The 14,757-nt window shown below is 39.0% G+C and overlaps 1 protein-coding gene across 2 annotated transcripts in view; it reads right to left on the bottom strand.

Moving 5' to 3' along the window:
* Nucleotides 1-14,757, bottom strand: part of LOC148013447 (DEAD-box ATP-dependent RNA helicase 26-like) — a 63,170-nt gene that overhangs the window by 32,874 nt on the left and 15,539 nt on the right. The window contains exons 2-8 of one of the 2 annotated variants that reach the window (XM_087667817.1): nt 6,720-6,829; nt 5,648-5,706; nt 5,339-5,557; nt 3,327-3,533; nt 3,127-3,213; nt 2,789-2,884; nt 2,492-2,710 (exon numbers count right to left, since the gene is read on the bottom strand). In XM_087667817.1, coding sequence (XP_087523943.1) covers nt 2,492-2,710; nt 2,789-2,884; nt 3,127-3,213; nt 3,327-3,533; nt 5,339-5,557; nt 5,648-5,706; nt 6,720-6,829 — 997 coding nt within the window. The remainder of the gene's footprint in view (nt 1-2,491; nt 2,711-2,788; nt 2,885-3,126; nt 3,214-3,326; nt 3,534-5,338; nt 5,558-5,647; nt 5,707-6,719; nt 6,830-14,757) is intronic. The other variant, XM_087667818.1, reaches the window with a different exon arrangement.

Here is a 14,757-nt window from a genome sequence, read left to right as displayed (position 1 = left end):
TAGTGGGCATAACAAGACCACCATGAAGTACTTTCAAAAAGTAGCAAGCTGTTAAGATGTGACTGGTCTAGTGTAAGCTGCTGGCCAAGGGAGTAGAGGTCGTCTGAAAATCTACTTACGACCCTGTGGGCCTATGTTATGATAAAACTAGATAAAATGGTCCCATGCACTCAAAAAGGTTATGAGATATTTGTATGTGATTAATGCACATGAAAGTTGCTGCAAGCCTTATGTGTATCATTTGCTCAATATGGCCTTGGAAGGAGTTGGTAGCATAGTTGCATTGGAGTTTTGGGAAGGTGAAACAGAAATCAGTTTTGGAGCCAACGAACAAAAACTCAGTATCAATCCCGAATCTCTCTCTCTCTCTCTCTCTCTCTCTCTCTCTCACAAAAGGGTAATTGTGTTAATACCTAGAAACATGAAATACGAAAGCTACAACCGAACTATACAACTGAAGGAAACTAAAAAATCCCTCCACCATGCAGCTGGAGATACCTTCCTCATATGCCTGCTTGCACCAAACCACCAACTTGTAGTATTGTTCATTGAAACAGTGGGTATGATGATGAGTGATGTGAGATTAAGGCATGCCCCACACAAGCAATAGCCCATGGTAACCATGCACATCAAGAGGAGTGCAATCTTTTTCAGCAACTCGTATGCCCAAAAAAGAGAGCATATCTCGTGCACTTGGAGCTGGACCTATACCAATTGAAAGGAAGCTGCAAGACTTGGGCATCACATCCATCTATGAGGATGCAGCAGGCCTCCAGTTGGCTATTCAAAGAAGATTGCTAGTACTATTGGAGTGAAACACCGCTGTCAACTTTCACCCACACTCTTTGAATTATATACTGACAAGGTGGAGAAGTAAATTGGCCAGAGGACAACATATTATTATGGATAGCTGCCATAGAAGCGGCCTCTGGTGATGATGATCTCTCATATGATCAGGGGCAAGGCCTTGGTCCCACATGACATATGTGCAGAGCTGAGAACCACATCTGTTGTGACAGAGGCCTTGTTCAAGACAGTGTGCTTTCTATGTCAGTTACAGGACACCCCACGAACAGGCACTCTAGTCTAGCCTTTGAGTCCTCACAACAGCTAGTAGCAAACAGGGTGCTGGTAATCCCAGGTGACATCTGGTTTGGACTACATGGGCTCAGTCACCAGGCACTGGCACCTTTCCAATAGAGCTTAGAGGCACCAGTTTATGCACTTATCCACCATGCAAATGCAGAAAACCATTTCTGAGAAATGAGTCTTGGACCTGAATAGAGCCCTTCTCATCACATTCTGTGTGAGTGCCTTCTCACAGCAAAGTCTTTCAAATTATGAGTGGAAAAAGACCGTCTTGAATCACAACACCCTCTAACTGGTAGGGATAAAGCACACCAGGAAAGCATCATCTTCATCACATGGCATTGGCTTGTACATGCAAGTGCATCCTCTTTACATTCAGGACTACTTTTTTAAGGACATCAGAATACACAAGAGAGGGTTCAATCACAATGACCCACAATTGATAGCAATGTCATTAAACTAGAATTAAGTTCATTGATTGGGCAAGTCCTATATGTGAACAAATATCATGACTTCTACCACATTTCTCCAGTTTGATTCTAGTCAGGTCTATGTCACAAATCCACCTTGAGTGAGAGGGACTTAGGCAAATGGAGCCAAAATAGGATCAATCACAAGTGTTGTAACATAGTTCTCCTGTGTAAATACATAGGTCGACATTTTTACACAGTATGCATGCTTATGAGATAGCTCAACCTCACCTTCACACTGCATGATGTACTGTCGCATCCTTAGGGATAAACATCAAAATCAATGATAAGTAAATAAGCAAGTTGCAGCTCGAAGGTTACGCACTCTTCCCATTGCATGCATACATTGCAACTTACAATAATCACTATTCACATGCACTTTTAGTACAGAAACTTTGTCAAATGACTTACAGCTCATTCATGTATGAGAACCATGTCTAGGCACACATTTCACAACACAAATAAAAGGCTAGACATGAGAAAATTTCTCAAAAACAAAAATATGTATTACTACTTCAGTCTCAAATGTTTGAGAGTTTGTGAAAATTTTGACTTTACCTATAATAAATCTCTCTCTTATGAATACATTAACAAGGAACTTGAAGCCAGGCATTTGGAATCACAGATATAGGCTGGAGAACCCGTGACTTTTAAAAGAACATGGTTGCCTAACACTACAGAAATAGTGGGTATCAGATACTACATGATATTGAAACTTATGGGGTTGCATAACCACACACTGATGATAGATGTAAGTTACTACCTACAACTTCTTGGAAGCTCATACAAGCCTTTCAATCTAGCTACAATGCAGCTAATTTGCAGCTAACTTCTTCAGGATAGCAACCAGCAAGCAATGACATTAAACAGCCAAAAATGCCTTGTACCTACTTTGAATATTCAATAGACCCTGATTTGCATGCAGATCATACCTGGACAACAAATGTGACATCTGGGTAGTCAAGACCTCTGGCTGACACGTCAGATGTAAACAGTACGATGCCACCCTTTGCATGCCGAAACTCATCAGAAACACGAGTTCGATAAGACTGATTTTTCCTTGAATGGATCTCTCGGGCATTGAAACCAAGGGAGTTGAACAGGTGGAACATAAAACCCGTTACCCTAGCAGTTGTACAAAAAACAAGCACCTGATGCAAATTGAATAAGACAATCATCTCATGGACGTGTTGCAACTGAATCAGTTTGTATTGATCTGGATCAAGTACCTTGAAATCTGGCTCCACTTCTGTATGTTGTTGGAGTGCCCCGTAGACAACTGTAAGCTGCTTGTCAAGGGGAGCTAAAACATGACACTGCTTCACCTGTGCAAATGCCAGTAATTTTTACTATGCATTTTACAACCTCAAAGACACATTTTCACAGTAACAAAATGTCAATCACCACAAGAAATGATTGTTCCAGCCAACTTGTGTGCCCATTATTTACCACTCAGCTCCAGCATGCCACCATATAGACCTTATTCCTTGCCTTAGGCCTAGACCCCTGTTCCTTTTCATGCAGCTAAATCAAAAAAAGCAACACCAAATCCAACGTTATAAGCCACCTTAGTATGAGTGTCTAGGCTATCTTTCCCAACAGTGTCAATGAAATCATGGCTCTCCTTCAAAGCAACTTTTGCCATGCTATGTACCTGCAAGTTTTAACAACCAAAGAACAAGTTAATTAGCACCTGAAGCAATAAACAGAAAACAGAAAGTGCAAACATTCACTGTCTAGTAAGCAACATCCTAATCAAAATCATACTTCAGGTGGAATCGTGGCAGAGAATAGAAGAGTCTGTCGCTGGAGAGGTAACACCTTCAATATTTTCTTCAGACTTTCTCGGAAACCCATGTCTAACATATGATCAGCTTCATCCAGCACCAATAACTTCACATGTCTTAACTGTTTCACCATATCAGGCGTTCTTGTAATGTGGTCTACCAATCTTCCAGGAGTACTTACAAGAATCTGCAAATCAATAGAACCTCAACAAGATTGTAAAACTAATAAAAATCACATCTAAATTTCTAGACATGCCCCCTACATGTTAACCACCACCTGGCACTCTGATATTTTAAAATGAAAAGAGCCACAAACAAGCAAAAAAAACACAGCCACTTGCACTGGAGAGAAGCCTGTCCATACAGATATCTTTCCTCTGTTCTATGGAAATATCAAGTATTTTCCTCAACATCTGTATGTTAGTCACCTGGCCTACATATGATCAAACCATAAGACACTGAATCAAATGAGACAAATTCAGGGTGTATATCACAAGGATTGAAGTACAGGTCATCACTAAACTATAATGGATTGATGATTGGAAATGAATCACAAAGACAAGTAAACAATAGTAGCACTAGAAGTAAGCAGCCAAAAGGGCTAGCCAGCTCCTCAATTCAATACTCAAGGCCATCTTTAAATCCTCCATATAGGCTACTGCACATCTGTCATGGAATCTGTCTGGTTGCAAGAACTCCTTTTGCCAAATTGCCAGGATGAGGAATCCTACTCCATCAGCAACTATGGGTTGGTGAAAATGAGAAAAAGGAACAAAGGGCAACAAAACAAACAAGCAAAATTGCATCAGAGCCTGAACTTCCTGCAGTCCTGAGCAGCAGCTTGAATCTCTACGAACAGCTTCAATGTCTGCTCTAGAGCAATGATGAGATTGGCAGGCTGCAGCAAGCATGGATCACCTGAACAATACCCATGAACAGTAGAGCAGGTTTTGATCAATGAGGCGGTGGAAAATGCAGCAAGTCTACTGGAACAATAGCAGCACAGGTTGAAAAAAATTTGGATCATTGCTCTTTACTGCCAGATCTTCGCTTGCATCTTTACATGTCATTGATCATATTTGTCCTATCTTTGGGCATACAAAATGTGCCTTGCAACTCCATTGTCAGAGGCGGTAGGTGGGTCACAACTGGGAACAGGCTCACTAGTATACAATATGCACAAAGGACATAGAGCATAAATTGGGCTGGTGATCGGCAAAGGCAGAGAGGTGTTGATAATCTTAACCTGGCTATGTTAGTCATGTCAGTCTATCGACTCTTGGTTGTGAGTCCCCCGTTAGAGTCTGATGGAGACATAGGAGCTCTGGCAGTTTAGGTGCATTTTCTTTATTTGTCAGCTTATTGTGTGTGACGAGATGCTCTAAACACAAAAACACAATACCAATCATACGACAAAGCACAAACTGATAACACAAAAAACAGTTAGGGTTAAGTGCATGAAGGCATGCAATACGTAAGCTTTCAACTTTGCTATCCACAGTCACAGAAGCAAAGAACCTCTCTCTCTCTCTGTGTGTTGGTGTTTCTCTTCCGTTGCGCTCTCACAGATATTGCTTCAAATTAGTGACTTGGGTGACATGGATAGCTTGAGGGGTGAAGACTTGGGGCAGGAAAGTGAACATATTGAGCAGGACATGGAAAGGACATCAAAATGGCTGGCAGAGAAGAGTATACAAGCTAGTCCTATTGCTTGTCAATTTGACAATCACACAAGTAATGTCTAGTGTTCATAGTGAGAAAAGGAAGAGTAATAACTACTTGCAAAGAATGCATTGCACTATGGAACAAAATCCCCTTGTTAGAGAAGCAGCACAGGTCATAGACAAAATACACCACTTATGGCTAAAAGCATATGCTCTTGGGCACAACATGTTGAAGTTGCTGATTGCTACAGAAAAGGAAGAAGAAGAAGAAGAAGGGGGAGCAACCACCCAAAAAAAACAACAACAACAACAACAATGTAATACTGACCTGGCAAGGGCCTCTGCTAAGCTGTTGTTGCTCTTTCTGAAATGAAGTGCCTCCATACACAACTTGAGCCCCAAGACCAGCGTGGAATGTCAACAAGATTTTTGCTTCAGAAGCAGCCTGCTGTGCTAACTCTCTAGTGGGGCAGACGATGAGCACATAAGCTGGATTGTAAGATCCACCTGCAGGTAGTTCTTTCAAGACTGCTTCAATTGCTGGTAGCTACACAAACCACCAAATTTAACTATCAGACTTGTAAGAGTAGAATCATTAAACTTACTATAGCTGATGTTCATTAGACTAAAAACTCACCAGAAAGGCAATTGTTTTCCCTGTGCCAGTCCTTGCTTTAGCTAGCACATCTTGTCCTACTTTCACAGCCAGACAAGAACTTAGTAAAATAGATTCTTCACAGTCAACGACAAGCAACTTAAAAGTTAGATAAGACTGTAAGTACCAAACTGACCACCAAGCATCTACGCTCATTCTCTTACTTGATAGGCACATATATTAATACATGGCTCCAAAATAAGGATCCTCCTATTGCCCTGAAAGGATACCACCGTATGGTACTTTGCAATGCCTAAATGCTTCATATTGCTTCTCCCCTAATTTCTGCTTGATTTAGCAATTTGTAATGCATGCCATTCATATAGAAGGATGTAGCACAACTATGTTAACCATGTCATTGCAGGGTGCTCCATTTTTAGTCAACCTATTTGTAACAATTTATCATATGGAAAGGATGCATGCAGATGTTTCAAACCTTTGTTGTGCAGCAGCCAGCCATACAGAGATAGATGCATTCAGCCTATAATTTTTACAGGCAGATGTCCAGGAAATCTCAGGTTACTACTGCATAGGTGTGGAGCATCTTCTTAATTTATAATTCCGAGAAATCATGGGATATTTCACTGGTCGAGCTTCTCGAGAAATTTGCCATATCAGACGAATGTAGATTTGTGTGGATGTTTCAACTTTCCACCCCAGTTGGCATGCTGTAGATGTCAATCATACAGATGCAAGCAAGCCAACCCCTCGTTACAAGGATATTTTTGGATTTTCATATCAGTGGTGTCTTATTATAGCTAAATTTATTTTTGAAACTTAGAATTTCTAAAAGCTTTAAAGCAGAGCTACAAACTCAAAAAGGAGAAAGAGCATACCCAGTGACAGCTTTTGATAATATACGCATTTGGTCATGCTTCATGTCAATATAATGGGTTCTAGTTCCTTGGCCTAGTTCATTCTCAATGGTTGTATTTTATGCTTGAATGTCTTGGTTAAGTCTCTAAGTGTCTTGTTTCATAGTTTTTGTAAATATCGTGTCATCGTACAAGAATGGAATGTGCTGTGTGACAAACTTGGTTGTATTGTTGATTACCTTTCAAAATCACTGGAAAGGTAGCCTCCTGCACTGATGTCATTGTTTCATACTTATGAATAGTATGCAATGCTTTGATTGAAGGTGGTGATATTGAGAGCTTGTCAAATCTACAAAAAAGACAATTGCAAACTGTCAAAATGCATGTATAACAATAAAGCAAGTATAAAGGGTGTTGCAAGGGGACTAGAGGCAAAGCAAGTATAAAGGGTGTTGCAAAGGGGGGGTGGGGAGGTTTGGTTGCAGTTTCTAGCGGGATTCTTTCGAAAAAAAGGTTTTTGAGAAGGAAGTACTTGTTGTAGCTCATGCTCTTTCCACATGGAAACACTATCTTTTAGTGGCTGATTTCACTATGGAGACAAGTCATACGCCATTGTGTTACTTTTTTACTCAAACAAAGTTACCTAAGAAGCATATGAGATGGGTAAACTTCCTCTCAATGTTTCAATTCTAATTGTGCATATTGATGGTAGCTAATGCACTATCAAGGAAGCCTCTCATTTCAACAGTTACTATGGTCTATCACATTGAGTTGAATGCCATGAAAAATCTGTATGCTGCTGATTTGGACTTTGCTAATGCTTATGATCAGCTTTGCGATGGCTAGAAGCATGAGCATTACATACTTAGAGATGGGTTTTATATGATGCATCAATAGTTATGTGTCTCTAAGCAGTTGTCAGGCATAGAGGCATTGATGCTACAATGAGGACGATGGAACAGTTTTTCTATTAGAGCATGGATATTATAAAGAAACCCTCTGCCACAAAAAACACAAAAACATTGTATGACACGCATAGACTGATAAAGAATACAGTTAGGGTTAGGGTAACATAGAGACAATGAACAAAGTGAATACTAATGAATGAATACTAAATAGAATACAATGTTCAATGCAGCAAACACACTGCACAATGAATAATACTGACCCCCAAACTCCCTTGTTTCCAAGACCAGGGCAGAGAGTATGAGTTGGAGAGTGTGTCATACTCTAACACACATTCCGAAATAGAACAAGCAACCTTCATGAGTGTCCAGCAACAATAAATGCAGCAATAGGATACTAGATCATTGAGTCGGACGGGCAGAGGACAATGTGAGATCAACAAGTGCAGCCCAAGATGATGATGTGGTACCTAGTCAAGTGCTCTAATCAGCAAAATGCAGCAGTCAAGAGCTCCAAAATGGCCAAGCAGCAGCAGAACAGTCAAAATGCAATATTGATGGTGACATTTAGGGTTGGGCAGCAGTAGATGATGCAAAACGCAAGTAGATTAGAGATCGCCAACTGTAGGCAACAGCACTTCTAGCCCAAATGCAATGTTTCAACCAGCATGCAGCAATAAATACAAACTCCAAGGTGTAGACAGCAATCATCTTGATGTGATCAGTAGGGTGGAGATGCTTGGAAACAGTCCGAATCTGCGAATAATGGCTGAGAAGCAAGTGCCTAATGGTAGAAGACGATGTGAACAGCTTTGGCTAAGATATCCTCCATGTATGGGGTGTGGACAGCAAAGCTTTGGCACCTGCAAGCTGCAAAAACGAGACTACAGCTGAGTGGAGGGCAACATGCCTATTTATAGAAAGTTTAGGTCCTCCTAATTAGGGTTTGTGCTTATGAGACACTGATACTCTCTAGGGGCACATTTCTTTTTAATAAAAGCTTTAATTCATTAATTAATTGAGTTTTGAGGCTGTTTTAATGAAGCTAAAACCAGCCTTCCTTCCATGATGGATGGTAATTCCCCAATTACAACCTAGTTACAACAGCAACATTTATTACAAAACTGAGAAATGCAAAATTAACTTACAATCTTGGACAATGGATACCTTGTTGGTCCCAAAACTAGAGCCTCTTTCAATACTTCTTTAACTTAATTGAAGAAGAAGTTGATGTACAATGAGATTTTCCCATGGTATTCCAACTCCCCTTGCTGTCCAAAATGAACCTAGCAAGTCTTCAATCTGATTTGCCTCTTAATTCAAGCAATCAATTGGCCTTTCCCCCTCTTTGATGGAGATGAAAAATGCCCCAAATTCATTGATTTGTTGGTCCCTCCACTTGAATTTGACTGAAAATAACTTCAACCCTGTTGAATCCATGTCTTGGAGCTTCCAATTTTTGGCACGCTTCCACAAGCTGCAACTAAACCCTAATTTATGTTACAAATTAGGGTTTACAACAGAGAAATCTAAAATTTCTCAACCTCTAGTAATCTCAGTGTTGTAATCTTCAAAGCAAGGCTGTAGAAAGGCTGGGAGATGAGAGAGAATGTTGAGGAGAGAGAAATTCAGACTTTCTTCGCAAAGAACTAAAGAAAATTAGTCATTTATTGCTACTACCTTATCTCAATAGCTTGTAAATGCTATCACTTGCTATTGATTGGTCTTCTCCTACCCTTGGTTGCCTCAGAAGGTCCTCTGATGGCTGCAGATAAAACTAACAACATCTGCTCCCTCTCTCTTGTAGACTGAATGCACTAAAAATACCTCTAGCCTCTAAAGACATTCTTTAGTCTTGCATGGGCATTTTTAACAAGTGGCAGCCTTTCCAAATGGTTTTTCCAACATTATCCATAATTAAATATTACTTTTCAGTCTTTAAATACAAAAATTTAATCTAATAATTATTTCAATGCCCAAAAAAATAATTTAACTCACCAATAATTAAATTGGCTAGACAACTTCCATTCCCAAGTGTCTTTGTGTCATCTTCAACCACCAAATTGGTGTTAGATACCATTAAACACCACTTTCCTAGTATCACCAACTGACACTTATGGCCAAATAAATGACCTAGACCAACAACTGGCACCACATACCACCAAGTACTTGTGCAACATAACATATAGCAACTTTTGTGTTTAACATCCCGTGATTTTCTCAGTCTTAGGCTCATAAATTTACTCTAATCCCAATTATACTTTATATGTGCAACATTTACTTAAGCATGTGATTAAAAATTGATCCACATGTCAAGTCAAGTTTCAAAAATACATGTCCTCATGACAACCCTCCCCCTTAAAATCCTTACAATTATCCTCGATTGCACTGCTAGATGCATCAAAAGCAAAATAGTGGACTGGAATTTCCACAAGGCATCATAGTTAACACAACATTATACACTGCTACTTCAACCATTCCATATACCCAACAAATTCTGAAAATCACCAACCAATCATAACATAATATAAGACTCACAAAGAATCTCAAAAACATTGCCAAATTATCATGTGACATGTCTATTTCTCATGAGCTCAACTCATCTAGCAAAAGCAAACCATAGCATAGTAAAACCAATCTTCCTCCTCAGAAGGTGGTAAATAACTTGATTAAGCACTATTTATAGCAATTAACAAATTCACAAAACTAAAATGCACACTTTATCATATAATCTTGGACATTGGACACCCTATTAGTCCCAAAACAGGAGCCGCTTTCAATACTTCTGTAATTTAATTGAAGATGAAGTTGATATACAATGGGATTTTCCCACAGTATTCCAACTCCCCTTGCTGTCCAAAATGAACCTAGCAAGTCTTCAATCCGATTTGCCGCTTGATTCAAGCAATCAATTGGCCTTCACCACTTTGATGGAGATGAAAAATGCCCTAAATTCATTGATTTGCTCGTCCCTCCACTTGAATGTGACTATAATGAGCTTCAGCCCTGTTGAATCCAAGTCTTGGAGCTTCTAATTTTGACATGCTTCCCGAGGTTGTTGCTAAAACCTAATTTCTACTGCAAATTACCATTTACGACAAAGAAATCTGAAATTTCTCAGTCCTTGGTGATCTCAATGTTGTAATCTTTGAAGCAAGGCTAGAAGATGAAAGAGAATACTGAGAAGAGAGAAAATTCAGACTTTTCTCACGAAGAACTAAAGAAAATCTGTCATTTATTGTTGCTTCCCTACGTGTAGATGCAAAGAACTAAAGAAAATTAGTCATTTACTATTGCTGTCCTCTCTCAACAACCTGTAGATGCTATCACCTGCTGTTGATTGGTCTTCTCCTACCCGTAGCTGCCTCAAAAGGTTCTCCAATGGCTGCAAATCAAACCAGCAACATCTCCTCCCTCTCTCTTACAGACTGAATACACTAAAATACCTCTCTTCAGCCTCTAAAGACGTTTTTCAGTCTTGCATGGGCATTTTTTATAAGTGGCAACCTTCCCAAATGGTTTTTCCAACATTATCCATAATCAAATACTAATTTTCAATCTTTAAATACTGAAAATTAATCTAATAATTATTTGGGTCCATTGAAAATAATCTGACTAGCCAATAATTGAATTGGCTAGGCAACTTCTATTCCCGAGTGTCTCTATGTCATTTCAGACTATTAGATTGGCATTAGGTATCATTAAACGTAACTTTTCTAGTGTTAACAATTGACACTTATGGCCAAATGAATGACCTAGGCCGACACCTAGCACCACATGCCACAAAGTACCTGTGCAGTATAACTTATAGCAACTTTTGCATTTGACATCCCGTGATTTCCTTGGGTCTCGAGCTTGCAATTTTACTCTAACCAATTACACCTCACATGTGTAACATTTACTTAACCATGAGGTTAAAAATTAATCCACATGTTAAATGAGGTTTCAAAAATACATGTCCTCATGACAACCCTTCCCCTTAAAATCCTTGCAATCGTCCTCAATTGCACTACCAAATGCATCAAAAGCAAAATAGTGGATTGGAATTTTCACAAGGCATCATAATTAACACAACATTGTGCATTGTTGCTCAACCATTCCATATGCCCAACACATGCTGAAAATTACCAGCCAATCATAACATAACATAAGACTCACAAAGAATCTCAAAAAACATTGCCAGATTATCATGTGGCATGTCTATTTCTCATGAGCTTAACTCATATGGCAAAACGAAATAATAGCATAGCATAACCAAGCATAAACCATAGCTAAAACATAAATGGCATCACAACATATACTGTTGTCTATGGAACCAAATTCAAACCATTGAAAACTAAGCATAATCTGATCATAAACTAATGACTTGTTGATCTAAGAACTGATCACAAACTACTGCAAATGTGACCCCAAATTGATCACAAACTCATTGCAAAAACTGACCAGCAATCAATGCAAAAACTAATGTAAAACTAATCCCAAAAGTGACCATAAACGATTCTCAAGCTGATCAAAAACTAAGCTGAAACTGATCAGAATTTCTATCTCAAAATTTAGGTAAAATTCATGTCAATTTGATCATAAGTTGATACAAAAGTATAGTTTCAATGCCCGGGTGAAACTGATACTCATCTACATATATCTCACAATGATTAGTTCACTAAGTAGTGACCTCATGGCAAACATATTGTCAACATAGTACCTTGGATGCATGCTGAATACATCCGAGATCTACTATATACAAGAGCTATCTATAATTGGAGAAGTGCAAGGGCTACCTCCCCCTTGAGCATCAAGTAAATACTCCAAACCCATACTCTACTAAACCTGACGAAGCCTAAAAGTCCGCTCTAACTAAAAGGCATCTAGGTAAAGCTGCAACAACTAAGGATAGTCTGCAAAGTCATCCTCTTCCATCCATTTGACATCCATTGGTGAATTATTCTAAAATTTCACCAAGTATCTCCTGGAAACTTTACCTTTGACATTTCTTTTCTTGTGTGCCAAAATTTGGTCGGGTACCAAAATCTCATCCAACTCCTCAACCTTAGCCTGAATTTCAGCAAACATATCCTCTTGCACATCACCATGAAAAGGCCTTAACAAACTAATATTAAAGACATTGTGTATCCGCCAATGTGGAGGTAATTTCAGCCGATATTCCACATTGTTGATCTTTTACAACACCTAAAAGGATCCATAGTATCTCATACTCAACTTCGGATATAGTCTTTCTCTCCCTTTTATCTTTTTCAGCCTTGCCTTTGTAAAATGAGATCTCTGAAGTGCATAATTTATCTTTGCATAGATTGCATCCAAGTTTTCCACATAATGATTAACCTCAAAGACCTTATCCTTAGTTTGCACAGTAAGTGGTACCTTCTTGCCACCCTCAACCACCTCAAATGGAGCTTTGCCCATAGAACTATACACAATGTTGTTGTAAGTAAACTCAACCAAGGCAAATATTGCTTCCTCAGATTGACCATCTATCTGTGGATGGAAGGATGATGAGAATTTCAACATGATACCCATATTCTCAAACAACCCCTTTTAAAATAAACTGGTCATCCAAGGGTCTCGATCACTCATTATCGACTTTGACATACCATGATACTTAAAGATGTACTGCAAAAACAATCATACCATATTATCAACTTTTATTTTCTTCCTCACCGGAATAAAATGGACTTGTTTGATAAACATACAAATGATAGTCTATATCCCATTATTCCTTGTAGGTGTCCTAGGAAGCTCAAAAATTAAGTCCACTGCAATCCTCTACCAAGGTTCATCTAGAATAGGCAAGGGCTGCAACAAACCCAACATCTTTTGTCTACCATGCTTTACCTTCTAACATATGATACATGTCCTGACAAACTGTCATATATCATGTCTCAAAGTTGGCCAATAAAATAAATACTCCACTACCTTGACCATGGCATCAATACCTCTGTCTTGCATATGGAAGAGCATGACTTTCAGTGATAACTCTGAGCCTTAACTGCTTTGTGACACACAGTCGTCCATGCATCATCAGAAATCCATCTCTTAACACAAAGTATTCATGCCTTTGGCCATTGCAAAGCTGATCATAAACATTAGCAAAGTTCAAATTAGCAACATGTTGCTCTTTCATGGCATCCAACTCAGTGTGACAAACCATGCTAGTGGCTGAAATTTTTGGCTTACGTGACAATGCATCAACCACAACATTCTTTTTACCATTAATATGTACAATATGAAAGTGAAACATAGAGAGAAAAATTGTCTATCTGATATGCTTCCTTGACAACTTTGTCTACATCAGAAAGCACTTCAAAGTTTGGTATGTCTGCACTATAAAATTAACCCCCAACAAATAATGTTCCCACATAGACAGTGCATGAGTTACAACCAAGAGCTTTTTCTCATAGACTTGGAAATCCTTTTCTGCAATGGGGAGATTTCAGCTCTCATAAGCCACAACTTGACCGTCTTGCATAAGAACAGCCCCAATGCTGCTTCCACATGCACCACATTGAACTAGGAATGACTTTCTTAGATTGGGTAACACAAGCACAAGATATGAAGTTGTCTTTTCCTTCAACTTTTCGAATGCTGAAATTTTCATTGTTGTCCATCTGAATGGTACATCCTTCTTCTATGAAGCATGCAATGGAGATACAATTTCAACAAACCGGCATACATACTTTCTATAGTAAGAACATAAACCCAAGAAGCTGCAAATCTCATGTACATTTCTCAAAGGTGGCCATGATCGTATTGCCTCAACCTTTGCAAGGTCCATGCAATACCATCAGCTAATACAATATGCCTCAAAAAGTGGATTTCATGCAAGAAGAATTCACTTTTCTTGTCACTGATAACCAGCCTATACTCATGCAATTCATTGAACACAATGTTCAAGTATCTTCTATGCTTTGCCTTGTTCTTTGAATAGAGAATCATGTCATCAAATAAAGTGTCACAAATCCTCTATGTGATCTGAAAATGCGATCTATCATCCGATTGAAAGTGGCAAGAGCATTCATAAGCCCAAAAGGCATGACAAGAAACTCATGTGGCCCTAAAGATATTCTGAAGGCTCGCTTAGACACATCCTTTGGTCTAATGCGTATCTAATGATACTCACTTTTCAAATCTATACGACTAAATATGGCTACCCCTTGTAATCTATCGATAGCATCATCGATCCAAGGAATTGGAAAGCGATTCGTTATCGTAATATTGCTCAAAGCATGATAATCAATACACATATGCCATGAACCATCCATTTTCTGCACAAAAGCACTAGAAAACAAAAAGGAGATGAGCTCTGTTAAATCAACTCTTTTTCTAACAGCTTATTCACCTAACTCATAATCTCCTG

This window comes from Lygodium microphyllum, chromosome 26 (assembly GCF_053477565.2).
Source record: "Lygodium microphyllum isolate KBCC chromosome 26, Lygodium_microphyllum_v1.1.10, whole genome shotgun sequence".
Taxonomy (NCBI): domain Eukaryota; kingdom Viridiplantae; phylum Streptophyta; class Polypodiopsida; order Schizaeales; family Lygodiaceae; genus Lygodium; species Lygodium microphyllum.
The sequence above is the reverse complement of the archived record's forward strand: the minus strand, read 5'-3'. Positions and strand labels throughout refer to the sequence as shown.